Genomic DNA, 15,915 nt, shown 5'->3' on the forward strand with positions numbered 1-15,915 from the left:
TTAAATCACAAAATACTGAAAAATACAACCAACCTCTTACCTTGCCTGAATTAAAAGAATCGCTAACCAAATCCCATGACACAGCTACAGGGCCCGATGAAATTCCATATGAAATCCTCAAAAAACTTCCAGAAACCTCAATGAAATACCTACTTGAAATTTTCAATATTATATGGTCCAGTGGAAACGTACCCGAGACCTGGAAAGAGGCCACAATAATACCAATCCCCAAATCTGAAAACTCAAACATCCAATCCCAATCAAGTAACGTCTCAGATCCATTGAATTTCAGGCCAATAGCTCTAACAAGCTGCATTTGTAAGACCATGGAAAGGATTATAAACAAAAGACTAATCTGGTTCCTGGAAACAGAGAATCTTATTACAGAATTTCAAACAGGATTCAGGAAAAACCGAAGTTCAATAGACCACATAGTCAGACTTGAAACCTTCATCAGAGAAGCCTTTGTAAGGAAAGAACATTTAACAGCAGTGTTTTTTGACATGGAAAAAGCCTACGATACTGTGTGGAAGTACGGTGTTACAAGGGATCTGAAGGCGCTTGGACTAAAAGGCAGAATGCCAATTTTTATTGAAAATTTTTTTAAAAATAGACGGTTCAGAATAAAGGTTGGCACAGCTCTCTCGGACTTGAAAGAACAAGAGAATGGAGTACCTCAAGGGAGTATACTGTCAGTGACCCTGTTCAGTATCCGAATTAACAACATTGTAAAAAACCTTAACCCTGGGGTAGATTGCTCCCTATATGTGGATGACTTCCTAATATGCTGTAGATCTAGATATATATCTATAATAGAAAGGAAGCTTCAATTGTGCTTAAACAAAGTAATGAGATGGACGGAAGAAAATGGATTTAGATTCTCCAAAAGAAAAACGAAATGCATGCATTTCTGCAAACTAAAGAACATGCATAATGATCCTGTCCTAACCATGGAAGGAATGCCCATACCCATTACTGACCAGTACAAATTCTTAGGGATTTTATTTGACAAAAAGTTAACATTCATCCCACACATAAACTATCTGAAAAAAAAATGTAACAAAGCTGTAAATCTTTTGAGAGTGGTAGCACATACCGATTGGGGTGCAGACAGGGAAACACTCCTTAAACTTTACAGAGCACTAGTCCGCTCAAAGCTAGACTACGGTTGTTTCATATATGGATCAACCCGAACATCATATATAAAAAGCCTAGACCCTATTCACCATACTGGCCTAAGATTGGCCCTAGGAGCATACAGAACTTCCCCCGTGAACAGTCTATACACGGAAGCACACGAACCCCCACTAGATCTAAGGCGAGAAAAGTTAGCCCTTCAATACTTACTGAAACTGAAGTCTTGCCCAAACAACCCTGCATACCAATGTACCTTCTATCCTAAATATGAAGAACTCTTTAACATGAGAAGAAAAACTATCAAAACGTTCGGGCTCCGAATGAAGGAAAGCATTGAAGAATCGAAAATTCCAATCTCCAGCATTCACAACTTCATACTGCCTAAAACACCCCCATGGACCATGAAACAAGTTGAAATAAAACTCAACCTAAACAAAAAGTCCAAATCTACCACAAACCCTATTGAATACCACGACGAACTTCAACATTTAAAGTTACAATATTTAGACTACACCTTTATCTACACAGACGGGTCTAAAAGCAACAATCACACTGGATGTGCAGCAACGTACCATAAAACCACAATCAAGAGAAATCTTCAAAATGAAGCATCTATATTCACTGCAGAGACTATAGCTATTGATCTAGCACTCAACATAATTTCAGAGGAAACCACCAAAAACTTCATCATTCTCACAGATTCTCTATCAGTCCTATTATCTATACAAAATCAAAAACAAGAAAATCCATTAACAACAAAATTAATAGAAAAAATCAATATCCTTTCAACTACTAAAAACATTATTCTTGTCTGGATCCCCAGCCATGTGGGGATCAAAGGCAATGACAGGGCAGATACAGCTGCAAAAAGATCTTCTCACCTTCCAACTGACAATTTTAAGATTCCACATACTGATCTTAGACCCCAGATAAAAGCATACATACAGGAAAAATGGCAACTGCGGTGGAGTCAGCAAGAGGGCAACAAATTATACTCAATCAAACCTGAACTTAAGGAACGATGTCCGGACATCAAGAGATCACGCCGAGAAGATGTGATACTGACTCGGCTGCGCATAGGGCACACCAACTTTACTCATTCTTATATACTAAATGGAGAATCGGCGCCAGAGTGCATCCCATGCCAGGAGACACTCACAGTAAAACATATCCTAGTTGGGTGTGATGACCTTGCCCCAACTAGAAAATTATATTATACAGAAAGCAATATGGAAGACCTTTTTGAAAAGGTCAACTCAGCAAATATTCTAGCATACCTAAGGAAAGTAAATTTATATAAGAAAATTTAAGGAAATTTAAAGTCATCCAGATATACACATCCATGTATAAATACAACATTTAATTTCTTAGTTCAATTTTATAAAAAAAGGGAGGAAAGGCTGAAAAAGTCATTCCCCCCCTCCCAATAAAAAAAGTTAAAAAAAAAAAAGGACTCCGGCATTAAATGACCACATAGGTTGATATGCCGTAAAACCAATCAATCAATCAATCAATCAATTTTTTCAACAACCATTCTGCCAGAGTTGGCCAAGCTGGTATGGCTTTATTTTGTCTGTCCTGGAGTTTAGTCCTGAGTAATCCTATGGGGCACATCCTCCCAGGCTTGAAAAGTGGATTATTGCTAATTGCCTGAGGTGCTACTATTGGGGAATGCTGATGGGCTACTCAAGCATATTTTTTATGGAGCAAAGTGCGCTGGTTTTTCAAAAACTCATCTGACCTTGTGTGTAACATCTAAGAAAGTTAATAAAATATAAAATGCTGTTAAAATCATTGCCGCACAGGTTCCCATTAGATTATGTTACTACTTAGTGATGTCATAACGGTACATAAGAACCGTTATCCTGCTTGTCCCCCCCCCCTTCCACATACACTTGGTACAACCGGTAACAATGACCTACCTTATTTGGTATCACAAAATGGAGATGCCTAACCAAAATAGGTAGGACATATTGAAGTCAACTAGAAATATCTTATTAGAATCATACTTGAATATTTTATTAAATTTCTGATCATTTTGTCTTTTTCAGAAATTAGATGCTCTTGAAAAAGAAGAGGATTTAAGAATCAAAGCTGGTTTCTATGAACTTGAAGAGAGCGAAGACGATGACGATTCCAAGGTTCTCAAAAAAACAGCTGCCATGTAAGTGTTTAAAATTTTTTTTTATATTATTACTGTCCTGACTGTGATTAAACAATTTAAATGGAGAAAGTTTTATTTGTCCATTTATCAATCGTACGTTATCATCAAAACGGCGCATTGTTATTTAAGTCAATAATACATGATATTTGAAAATATGCTTAATTTGCATAACTACTTTTTAAAGTCTATAATGAATTGATGTTTGGTGTTATTCATTTGTAATTTTATCGTGTTATATTTCCTATATATTTGTAATAGTTTTAAACAGTAATTAAAATAATTTAATAAAAAAAAAAAATCAGGATAAATTATGAATACAGTTCCTAAAACATATTCATTAAACTAACATATTGGCTAGAAAGCATGAAAGTTGATAAAGAGGAGTGCATTTGACCGCTCTCTCTCTCTCTCTCTCTCTCTCTGGGAAGGAGGCTCTTAAAGACAATTTGTTAATTTATTTATTGCGGACTATTATCCTCATCTTTCTTAGTTGTTGTTTCACGAAATTTGGCCAACTATTCCTCTGACCTTCATCAGGTGGTAACCGCGACGGGATAGGAACTCCAAATCTCTTAACTGTATCTTTAGCAATTACTGCCTTCCATAGTTGTCTCACCACATTTTGGCCAAGTAAGCTTCTGGCGGGCTTAGTGGTTGATGGGCAGAAATCAGAGGCCCACAGTATTAATGCTGGAGTCCCTCAGGGGTCCATACTGGGCCCAACTCTCTTCCTGATCTACATCAATGATCTCCCAAAACACATACTAAAATCTTTCGTTGACATCTATGCTGATGATACGACCATTTATGGCAACACATCAAAGGCTGTAAATAATGATGTTCTCTCTGATTCTCTCTCCTCTGATCTTGAGCGCGTAGTACAGTGGGGAAAGAGGTGTCTGGTTACCTTTAATGCATCTAAGACTAAGCTCCTATCCTTACATCATCAACGCTCTGATCCCCATCTGGCATCAATTGAAATGGATGGCTCTCGACTAAAGGAAGCCCCAGGCTTTGATAAGCTCCTGGGTTTGACCTTTACACCTGATCTTAAATGGAACACATACATCAAGTCTGTGGCCAAGGTCGCTGGGAAAATGGTGGGATCCTTCTACCGCTCCAGAAGATATCTCACTAATGATGCAATTCTCTATCTGTATAAGAGCCAAGTACGTCCAAAGATGGAGTACAGCTGCCACATCTGGACGGGGGCTGCTAAAAACAGCCTATCCTGCCTTGACAGAGTACAAAATAAACTCCGTGGCTTGGTGGGGGATGCCCTTTTCTCTACCCTGCAACCTCTTTCCCACAGAAGAGACGTAGCGAGCCTGTCTTTGTTCTATCGTTATTTCCATGGCAGGTGCTCGTCTGAGCTTCATTCTCTGGTCCTCCCTCGCCAATCTTTTTCAAAAGACACCCGACTAGCTGAAACCACCGTCAATAATTTTCCCCACTCCCTATCTGTGCCTAAATCAAAACGTAGATATCATGAACAAAGCTTTTTTCTTAGAACTGCACGCCTGTGGAACTCTGTTCCGCTTGCCTGTTTCCCTCCCGACTTCAACCTGGATGTCTTCAAGTCCAACACAAACAAATTCCTGATGAACCGCCCCCCCCCCCAAGTAATGACACCTTACAAATTCTCCAATACTATTGCTACACTATCCCTTTGATTACTGTACACACAATAACCCTTATCTCTGAGTGGCCATTGGGCCTTGATAAGTGGTGAACTCCATGTAAAAAAAAAAAAAAAAAAAAAAAAACAACAAACAAAAAACAGAGATTCAACGTCTCTATGGTTCCAGGTGAGCAATGTCTGAAGATAGCAGTTTCAATCCTATCCAAAAGCTGGCCAGAGGCTTACTTGGCCAAAAACGTGATGAGACGACAACTATGGAAGACAGTATACTCTTAAAGACAATATAGAAAAATTGTTGTTGCTGTCATTCTCTCTTTGTTGCCTCTTTCTCTAGTAATGCCAGATTCTTTTTTTCTTTTTCTTTTTTTTTTTATTGTGTTTAAGACATACACACACTCCATTGCTCAGACAAATTGAATTTTTTCTTTTCCTTTGATTTTATTTAAAAGATAAATACATTTGTAAAAACTACAAAAATATTAATATTTATTGATTTTATACAAATAATTGCAAAACATTTTGTCTTGTGTTTACAAGAAACTCATGTTTATTTAAATTTTTGGTATTTGTACAATTTAATGAAGACATTAAAAAAGGAAAATATTGAAAAAAGGTTATATTGTACGTATCCATTTTGGACTGAAGTACACCTAATTTGATCGAGTAGTTTTTTTGTTTTTTTTAACAGCGGAAAAACACGTTTTTATGACAGCGCGTTGAAGGCAGACATTTTGGAATTTCTTAAACACGCCACAGAAAGATAACTCAATTTAAAGTGCCAGCACTCCCTCCCCATCTTTAATACTAGCTTTTCTTCCTAAAAATCGAAGCTTTTGTTCAGTATTATAAATTGTTTTTCGCTGTAAACAAAAACAAAAAACTACTTGATGAAATTAATTGAATTTTTTTTTGTTCCATAACACATACGTACAAACTGTTTTCGATATTTTCATTTTTTAATGTCTTGATTAAACTGTATAAGTACCTAAATTTTGGTTTCAAGTGGATTTATGAAGTAATTATGAATTGGCAAAGCGTGCTTGTATATTAATATTCAGTCATGAATTTTAACAAATGAAAAATGGATGCCAAAAGCTAAGATTGAAAACAGATGTTCAATTTAATCTGTTAGCGTGCAATAGGTTAGTTATCTCATATCCCTCCATTTTTAAAATGGTAACAAAAAATGACTACACAGGGTTTGCACAGGCTTGAAAAAACCTTCAATTTTGAGCTTTGTCTTGCAAAGGCCTTATTTCTATTACTTTCAAAATGTGGGAAGTGTCTTGAAAAGGGGTTGAAAATCGTATTCTTTATGTCCAATAAAAAAATTTGTGTTGGAATATTAAAAATAAAATCGAAATAAATACTATTAAAATATTAAATTTTTAAAAAGAAAATCAAAATAAAACATTATTTTGAAATTGCATCATTATTGTTGGTTTTGTCAATTCAAGAGTTACGCCCCTTTATCTCGAAACTATCCATATACTTGACGGAAGTGAAATTCAAAATTGAAATAAATGCTATTAAAATATTTTTTAAATATTTTTAGTTTTTTGGTTTATTATATCATTCTTTATATATCAAATTTTGTTTTTAAAACTTGAATTTTGTCTGAAAAAGTCGTTGAAAATCTGTATGAATCATGTTGCATTACTCACCATGTTGCCTAGCGCATAGCAGATCTATTTGTTAAATTCCAGCAAGTAAATAACAAAAAAGAAATAATTCTTTGCTTGATACCCAGTCACATTGGCATACAAAGCAATGAACGTAGTGGCAATATCAACTTGCAACGATCCTATTGACCCAAATTTCAAACCCTCACATACAGACATTAAAAGAAGCCTCAACATTTACATGCAAAATAAATGGCAAAATTACTGGAACGATTTTCACAATAATAAACTCTTATAAAATCATGCCAAAAATAAGAGCAGAAAAATGACTCAATAATCAACAGAAAAAAAAAAGTCTTTGTCAAAACTTAGAATTAATATAAAAAAATTATGGTTAACTGCCTTAAAACGTTGCAATGGCCCTAAAATCTTAGATTATTTTACATTAAATTTTTATATACATATATTTTAAAATTTCTACCAAGTTTTTCAGCGTGTCCATATGTAATTGCCTAAAAAGGAGGGAAAATCACATTTTGGAGAGGCGAGTGCGAGCAATTTAGCAGATGTTATAATCTACAATAATATAAAAGAAACCGTGCAGTATATTCATTGTTAAACGGTCCTAATATTAGATTTTGCTTTTTGTACATAAAATGCATAATTCATGTTGAGTTGTTTAACTTGTTTTTTAATGCATAGATGGAATTTTTTCTGGTATTACAACATTTATGTGCATTTACTGCAGATTACTTGTGAAAACCATTAATTTTTGGACATTTTCACTACTGTATTTGGATTTCTTGCTCAAAAGTACCTGCATATCGCAAATTTCATTGTTTAATCTTGTGTTTTAACAAAGATATAACATTTTTATTGAAAAAGTAGTGTAAAAATTGTCACAAAATGCATATGATCTTAAAGAGTTAAAAATATCCAAACGTGCGAGGCACAAAAATAGTAACTTTTTATTTTTAGTCAAATTTAAAAAATTTAAAGATTCTTAAATTTAGCTCTTTCTATGTATATCATTGATATATTTGTAATAATTTAAATTTTTTCATGTGCTTTGATGATTTAAAATTTAAAGTTTTATTGTGAGGAATTTGTTTTTGTTTTCTCCAGGATCCGAGAGAAACGGAAAATGATTGTCCTTGAATCGAGAGCAAAGCGTAAAATCAACAGAATTCCACGACCAAAATCTGCTGTTGGATCTGTCGACAAACTAGAAAAAGATATGGATGATCTTGGTGTCGGACTGGAAAGAGATGTAAGTTAGACTCAACTTTAATACACGTATACCTATTCAGCCTTCTGTTTAATAGGCAGACCAGGTTTACAAACAGCAGATAGGAGTATGCAGTTAGTCGTCTAGTGATACTTCCCAAGCGTTAGGGAGTAAAGACAAAAAAAATTAACAAGTTTATCAGAACAAAGGTTATAGGAAGTTGTTCACCAAAGGGAGCTAAAAAAGAGGATTGTTAATCAACGTGTGGCAGTGATTGGGACTAAAGAACCAAACAATAGGGGTTAATATATTTGGAGTTCGTTTACGGTCAATTGTAGGGGTAACCATGAATTTCGTGACAGTTTACAGACTGTTTTGGGTTTGCGAACTGTTGAGAACAGTTACCAGTCTGGTACAGTGGAACGCAGGTTGTGGCTCTAAACAGATCAAGATGAGCTGATGTATCCTAATGAACACTGCCTTGGCAGCCAACTATGTTGATGTAAACCTTAGTGTGTAGAGGATTGATGGTGTCTCTCTCACACACACACACACACACACACACACACACACACACACACACACACACACACACACACACACACACACACAGGTCAACTGATATTTGCAAAATGTATCAATTTGTGTTTTTTATACCTGTGAACCTGCCCCCCCCCTCCCCCAATCAACAGTTACCAATGAGACTATATGGCCAGAAGGAAATGAAGCCCAATAAAAATACTTTGGGGTCTGGGTTTGTTGTTCAACAGAATAGCATTGTGGTCTCAGTCTGACAGATCTAAGGACGTACAACTGACAAGCTCTAACCGTGATTGAGTGACTGCCAGTCAACATTAAATACTTACTATTGATCGACAACAAAATGTTGTGATTTGCTGCCATCTGGAATGAAACTAGATAAGGATATGTAGAATGTGCATTTCTGGACCATTTATTGTCATTTGTGCCATTCAGTATTTTATCTTTTAATAAACCGACCAGTGTTGACAGGTTGAAGGATTTTCATCTTGATTGAATATTGGGTACTTGTACAGTTTAGTCAAGACAGTAAAAAAAAAAATATCGAAAAAAAGTTAAAATAGTACGTATCCGTTATAGAACGAAGTTCTCTGAAAAAAGGTTTCACTTAATTTCATCAAATAGTTTTTTTTTACAGCGGAAAAACACGTTTTTATGAGAGCGTATTGAAGGCGGCCATCTTGGATTTAAAAAAAAAAAGGTTGCATTTTAGAAATGGTAAAGGGAGATAACTCCAGTTAAAGCACTGACACCCCCTCATCTTTAATACTAGCTTTTCTTCCTAAAAATCGAACATTTTGCTCGGTATCGTAACAAATTGTTTTTTCGCTTTTAAAAAAATAAAAAACTACTTGATGAAATGAAGTGAAATTTTTTTTTTCAGAGAACTTTGTACCATAACGGATACGTACAATTTAAACTTTTTTCGATATTTTCATTTTTTAATGTCTTGACTAAACTGTACAAGTACCGAATATTGTCACAAATTTTGAAGATATTGAATTCTTATTGTACACTGATATTCTCTTGAAATCGATGTTTCTTGAAGGTGTAAATTAAGATCCACCTGCCACTCCTTTCCTTATATGTAAATACATTAAATTATGTATAAAAAACTTTTTTTTTTTTTTACACTCTCACTTTTATCTATTCCCACTGTCCTCATAGATACCAGTAAAAAAAAAAAAATGTAAATGTTTTCATATTTGCTGTTACTTTATTTTTTTTTTCATAAGGGCCTGACCTACATCTGACTTGAAGGAGGGAGGCAGTCTGGTTTTGTATTCACTAGTGTTACAATTTTGTACTTGCTGTTGTAGATTAATTGTTGGTGTGTGGTACAGAGTTGAGTTTGAACCTTATTTTGAGGCATTTTGATTATTTTTACTTTGATTTTCTGACAAAAACGAACTGAGACATTTGAAATTACAATATTAAGCAAGCTTTTTATTTTTACTTGTTTTTTTTTTTTTTTTTTTTTTTTCTGTAATCTATGTAAATTAACATTCCAGGCGATGTTGGGTAATCCTGCTAATTTTTGATATAATTTACAAATAATCTAAGTTTTTTTTTTTTTATAAAATTTCATTTGTATTTCAGAATAAGAACTATGCTCGCCAAAAATCACGTAGTGCATCACGTAAACCCTTGAAACGAAAGAGGGAAGACTCTGTTGCTGCTGTGAGATCACAAAGTGCATCAAGACCTCCAAGAGATGTATCCGGATTGAGAGACACAACTGTACGTATTTATTTTGTCATAAGCATCTCGATAAATCCTGATGTAACAGAAAAAAGTGTACAATTAATTTTTTTTTTTAAAAAACTAAAATTTGTCACTTGGAGAAAAAAACTAAAAATAAGAAACCTCATTCGTATTCATGTTCGTATATCATCACTGTCCAAACCTACTTGAAAAAAAAAATTAGGTCATCTGATCATCAAATTAGCACTTATGGCGGCAATTAAAAGTTAAAAAAAAAATACATAAAAGTCTGTATGATGTACATACTTGTTACAGAATGAAGATGTCATATTCCAAAAATTACATAATTTGATCAAGTAGTTTTTTTGTTTTATTCAAGAAGATCAAATTTTATTCTGTGTCAATGCGAGGGGGGAGAAAAAGCAGTGTCCATGAAGGAATCGAGCGTAGACAACTAACTTTCAATTTTTTTGTTTTTGGATAATGTTGGAGAGACAAGTGAAACATTCGATTTAAAACCAAACAATAATTTATTAACAAAATGCATACTTTTTATTTTTCAGAACATAAAATTTTCAAATAATGAAAACATTATTTTAGAAGGGTTATTTTATGTAAGTTAAAAACTAAAATCAAAGAATATTTGCTAATCAGTAAAAAAAATGGCAAATGTTTTTTTTTTTTTTGCCAATAAAAACATTACTTGATGAATTTTTGATATTTTTTAAATCTTCATTCAGTAACAAATAGGTACTAAATAAGTTTTTCTTGGGTTTTGTTTATCGCCATAAGTGCCAATATGAATAAGCACCAAATATGCAAATAATTAAAAATTAACTCGTGCTGGTAAAGAAAAGGTTCTTGTCCAGAATACTCCCTATATCAAAAAACAAAAATACATAACTATAACGAAACAAAATTATATTCCAAAATTCACGTAAATTGATCAATTTTTAAATAAGAAAATAAAATAAAATTTTACGAGTAACCAATGAACGACTGTCTTGTCCACCATTTTGAAAACATTCTAAAACAAAACAAAACAAAGGGGGATAACTCAATATAATTCAGACTTGTGAGATTTATATTAAAATGCATACAAATTGATTTAAAAATTTTTTTCTTTTTTTTAATAAAAATAAAACTAGGTGATCAATTTACATAAATATTTTGAAGATATTTTTATTTCGTCATGGGTATGCACATCAGATATTTCTTTAATTTAGTTTTTAAATGGGGACAAGAACCTACAAAATTTTTGCTATTTATTTTAAAACGTAGTTCTGAAATAGTTTAAAAGCATATTCTTTGCATTCTCTCTCTCATATATATATATTAGTAAACATTTAATTGCTACAATTTTAAATTAAAAAAAAAAGTGACATTTGTTTTAGTTGATTTTATGGCAAGGAAAAGAATATTTGATTAGTCTTCATTATAGTGAAAATTAAAATATTGAATTTCAAGTAAAATCAATGGTATCCACTTAATTTTAATGTCACAATAATGAACATATCCAAAAATTATGAAAAACAATAAGGTAGAAAATTAATTATTAATGGAAATAATTTTCAAAGACAATTAGCAAAAACTGAGTTTTACAAAAAAAAAGTAACCACTCAAATTGTAACAAAAGGAGGGGGAGGGGGTAAATATTTTCTGAAAGCTGAAAATCTTTGGCCAATTTAGCAAAACTTAATTTTCTCTAATTGTCTTTGAAAACTGGTTTTACTTGAAATTCAATATTTCGAATTTCACAAAGAAGAACCAAATATTTATTTTAGAAAAATGGAACTTGTTACTTAAATGAAATGAACAGTTAAAAAGTTTCATTTATTAAAAAGATATTTGGTTTTGATTAACATATATATATATATATATATATATATTAAGTAATGTGATTTACAATTTAAAATTCAAAAATTAAAAAAAAAGCTTATTATTTAACTATCGAGCTTATTATATATCTAAATTACAACGAGCACTTTATATTTCCTGTATTTTAATTAAACTAGTAATTTCACTGTTACATTAAAATACACTTAGCTCTTTAGACTATTGTTCTAATCTCCTTTAAATTATATATATATATATATGTTAGTGTCAGTTCAACATAAAATATCCGGAACATCAAAAATTACGAAAAATTATTATAAAGTAAAATTTTAGTAATAAAATTAATTTCTTGCTCGTGTATTTCCATTATGCATCGTTAAGTTAGCGTGTTGAAGATTATCTCCGTTCTTTTCATAAGACGTGATGCGGTCTTGTTCTTTGGCGTTCATTGACTCTGAATATTAAAATAATTTTATTTTTTATTAAATTTTACTTGATTTTTTTTTTTTGTTTGGTGTACACATTTTTGCCTGATACGTAAGTATATCAAATGGTTTTGTTTATTTTTTTGTGACCTCTCAGATTTCATATTCCATCAAAATAACCACCACTTTTTTCTTCTATTTAAAACATTAAACAGCAACAAAATATTTACCTGGCGATTATTTTTATTTATTTATTTATTTTTTTTTTTTAAAAATGCAACGTTTTTCTTAATACATATGTCGGCTTAATAATATTATTTCAAGAGAAAAAAAAATTCTGCATGATGTAGTTACCTGTGACTGAACGAAAATATATTCCAATAATCAGTAAATTGATCAAGTAGTTTTATTTTTAAGAAAATCAGATTTTGAATAATCGGAGAGTGTCCGTCTTGTCTATAAGTTTGAAAACCATCTAACAAAAATAAAAGGAAATTATTTAATGAGTTCAACTAATTAATCACTTCAAAATTTTTTTTTTTTTTAACCTTGATCAGTTTTTGATTTTCGTAATGTGATATTTTTGTTTTGTCACAAGTACTTATATCATAAGTTTTTTTTTTTTTTTTTTTTTTTTTTTTTTTTTTACAATAGGGAAATTTGGACAAAAAAAAAAACAATTTTTTATAATCTCATAAAATTTGGTTAAAATTCGATCTTATGCAAACTTAAAAAATTTTTTTTGTAAATTAATGAAAATTAAAACCATTTAAATTCATAGTAAAAAAAAAAAAAAAAATGCAACCAGAATTTTTTTTTTTTTCTGAACTGTTGTGATTTATTTTCAGTAATATTATTACTATAATTAATTAATATTACTTTTTTCTTTAAATAGATGGTTGCCAAGGTCCGCAAGATTGCCAGGAAAGCTGTAAAACCATTTACGATGGATGGACGAAAGGGAGAATCCGACAGACACATTCACGATCTGAAACCAAAACATCTCTTCTGTGGAAAACGGGGCATTGGAAAGACACAAAGACGATAAAACTTTTTATACAAAAAAAAACGGGCATCAAAATTCATTGGAACTTTTTTTTAATCAGATATTTTTGTCTGTAAGAAAAGTTGACTTTGAAAATGATAATAAAAAAAAAATTATATTAAAAATGTCTTGTTTTATGTGAAAGGTCAGACATCACTGTAATAGGTTTTGATTGATTTCATTAATATTTATAGACTTTGATCTTGCTATCGTTTAATATTCTCGATTTTTATACAGAATTCCCCCTACAAAATAACAAAGCTATGATGTATGTACTGTAACAGAAAGAAAACGTCATATTCCAAAAGTCATGTAAATTTTATTTTTAAATAAAAGAAATCAAATCTAATAAGTGGAGAGGGACTCTCACATCGCTATCTTCAAACAAGGGGAGATAACTCCACAATTTAAACTTGCAAGATCCGCTTTGTAATGCCTATGATTTTCAATTAATTGCTTTAACTTGCTCAAGAATGATTTTGTTTATAAAAATAAATTATCAATTTACATCATTTTTGGAATATGATCTTTCATTCCATCATAGAAACACATCATTTTTAAAATTTTTTTTTTTATATATCACCATCAACCAATCCAAACTAGCTAGTTATGGGAAAATGTTTTCCTTAATTTTATTTTTATTATCAGAATGTTCCAGGGAGACAATTAATAAAACACTGCCTGATTTATCTCCCTTTTGTTCATTTCTTAAATGACTGATTTAGCATTACTTGTGGGGCGCCTTCAGTCTTCAACAGACAATGGATACCCACGAAAGGATGCCTGCGCATTAAATTTTTTGCAGTAGGTGTGCAATCTCCAAACACACATCTCCCGAGTCAATATTGTTAAATACCAGTGGCAAGTTAAGTGTGTGTACAAGACTGGAAATGCAGAGATAAGCGGAGAGCACATACAGCGCTTAAAATTCCCAAATGGTCACCCATCTGGTACTAACCAGGCTCAACGTTGCTTAACTTAGGTGATCTGATGAGAACTGGTGTGTCAACGCGATTATGCTGTGTCATTATTAATGCATAGCATTACTTGATTGAGTTTTAAATAATACTGTTTTTTTTTTTTTTTTTTTTTTTAAATACTTTTTGTTTCTACTTTTAAACTTTACAATTTTAATGGGTGGCGAAAAGTGAGCGGCCATCCAGGGTTCAACCTAATTTAAAAAAGAAAACTGTACAATGTACATATTTGTGAAAAAACAAGTATTCCAAAAATCATGTAAATTGATCTAAATAGTTCTATTTTATTAAAAAATCATTTTTTTAGGGATTAATGGAAAATCGTATGCATTACAAGACTGATCTTGCAAGTTTGAATCCTTGTTGAATTATCTCCCCTTGTTTCTTCAATATGCCAAATGCAAGACTGCCCTGTTTCACTTACTTTCAAAATTTGATTTTCTTAGTTAAAAATAAAACTGATTTTTGGAATGTGTCATTTTTGTTTTGTCACAGCTATGTATATATGATACAGATTTTTTTTTTAATTTTTACTATAGGAGAATGCTGGACAAAAATCAGAGTGGGTGGGTATAAAACTTTCTAGGCCTTATTTTCCTTGTATTTTTTTTTTTTTTTTTTTTTTTTAACTTGAACTAAACAATATTTTGAATATAATGCATAGAATATTAACTTGACTTCCTGAAATGAGGAAAATCTTATTCTAGCATAATTTCCTATTGAGTTGCCTAAAAAGAAAAAGTCTGTTTCCCTCTGCAGGGTTATTACCTCCTTTTAAAATGCGGACTAGAAGACATTTATTTCCTTTGGCTGTTTTCCACTGGAATTACCTTAGTAATTTCACCAACTATACCGTCACACAAAAATTTAAATATAATGCGGACGTTGTGCTGCAAGACTGTCCACTTAAGATGCTCCCCTCCCTAATCAATCTTAATGACAATGTGCCTTGTTTAAAGGTGTTCCTCACTCCTCTTTCTGTTCAGCCTCTCTCTGGATATGTGCACATACAACCTTTTTCTTTTTATAGATTCCTCAAAGAATGAGTTGGCATAAAAAAGTTAATTCTTTGAACAAGTAATAATAAAATAAAACAGTTACTCCCCTTTAATTAGTACATAATCTGTCTGGAAAGCTGATTTCTCCTGACAAAATCTATGCCAGTTTATAGTCAAAGAATGGATATATTTTTTTTCTAAGCTTTTATTCATCCAGGGCAATGCTGATCAAGAAAATACCAACTCTGTGGGTGTTTGTTTTGTTGTTTCTGACTTTAGTTAGGCATACAAACATCTAGGAATATGAACCATCACCAAAGGTGACCATGTTCTATGACAAAAGGCAGATACATAAAAGGCAGATACATTAAATTTTTTGCAGCAGGTGTGCAATCTCCAAACACACATCTTCCGAGTCGATATTGTTACAAGACAAGGCCATCAAGCCAGACATTGTAACATAGAACAAGCCTGCTCATTATTGATATCACAGTTCCAAATGACGATGGTCTTAATAGAACTGAACAGGGGGGGGGGATAACAAAATATCAGGATATTAAAAAAAATAATTTAAAATCAACATGTTCTCTGAAACAA

The 15,915-nt window shown here is 32.2% G+C and overlaps 1 protein-coding gene across 1 annotated transcript in view; it reads left to right on the forward strand.

Annotated features, from left to right (window-relative positions):
- Positions 1-13,468, forward strand: part of LOC145259809 (GTP-binding protein 4-like) — a 64,569-nt gene extending 51,101 nt beyond the window's left edge. Inside the window, exons 14-17 of the mRNA XM_080117602.1 lie at positions 3,189-3,301; positions 7,691-7,835; positions 9,933-10,073; positions 13,194-13,468. Of these exons, the coding sequence (XP_079973728.1) occupies positions 3,189-3,301; positions 7,691-7,835; positions 9,933-10,073; positions 13,194-13,346 (552 nt within the window). The 3' untranslated portion in view covers positions 13,347-13,468. The remainder of the gene's footprint in view (positions 1-3,188; positions 3,302-7,690; positions 7,836-9,932; positions 10,074-13,193) is intronic.
- Positions 13,469-15,915: the final 2,447 nt, after the last annotated feature.

Source organism: Euprymna scolopes, chromosome 35 (genome assembly GCF_053919585.1).
Source record: "Euprymna scolopes isolate OS-2025 chromosome 35, ASM5391958v1, whole genome shotgun sequence".
Classification (NCBI taxonomy): domain Eukaryota; kingdom Metazoa; phylum Mollusca; class Cephalopoda; order Sepiida; family Sepiolidae; genus Euprymna; species Euprymna scolopes.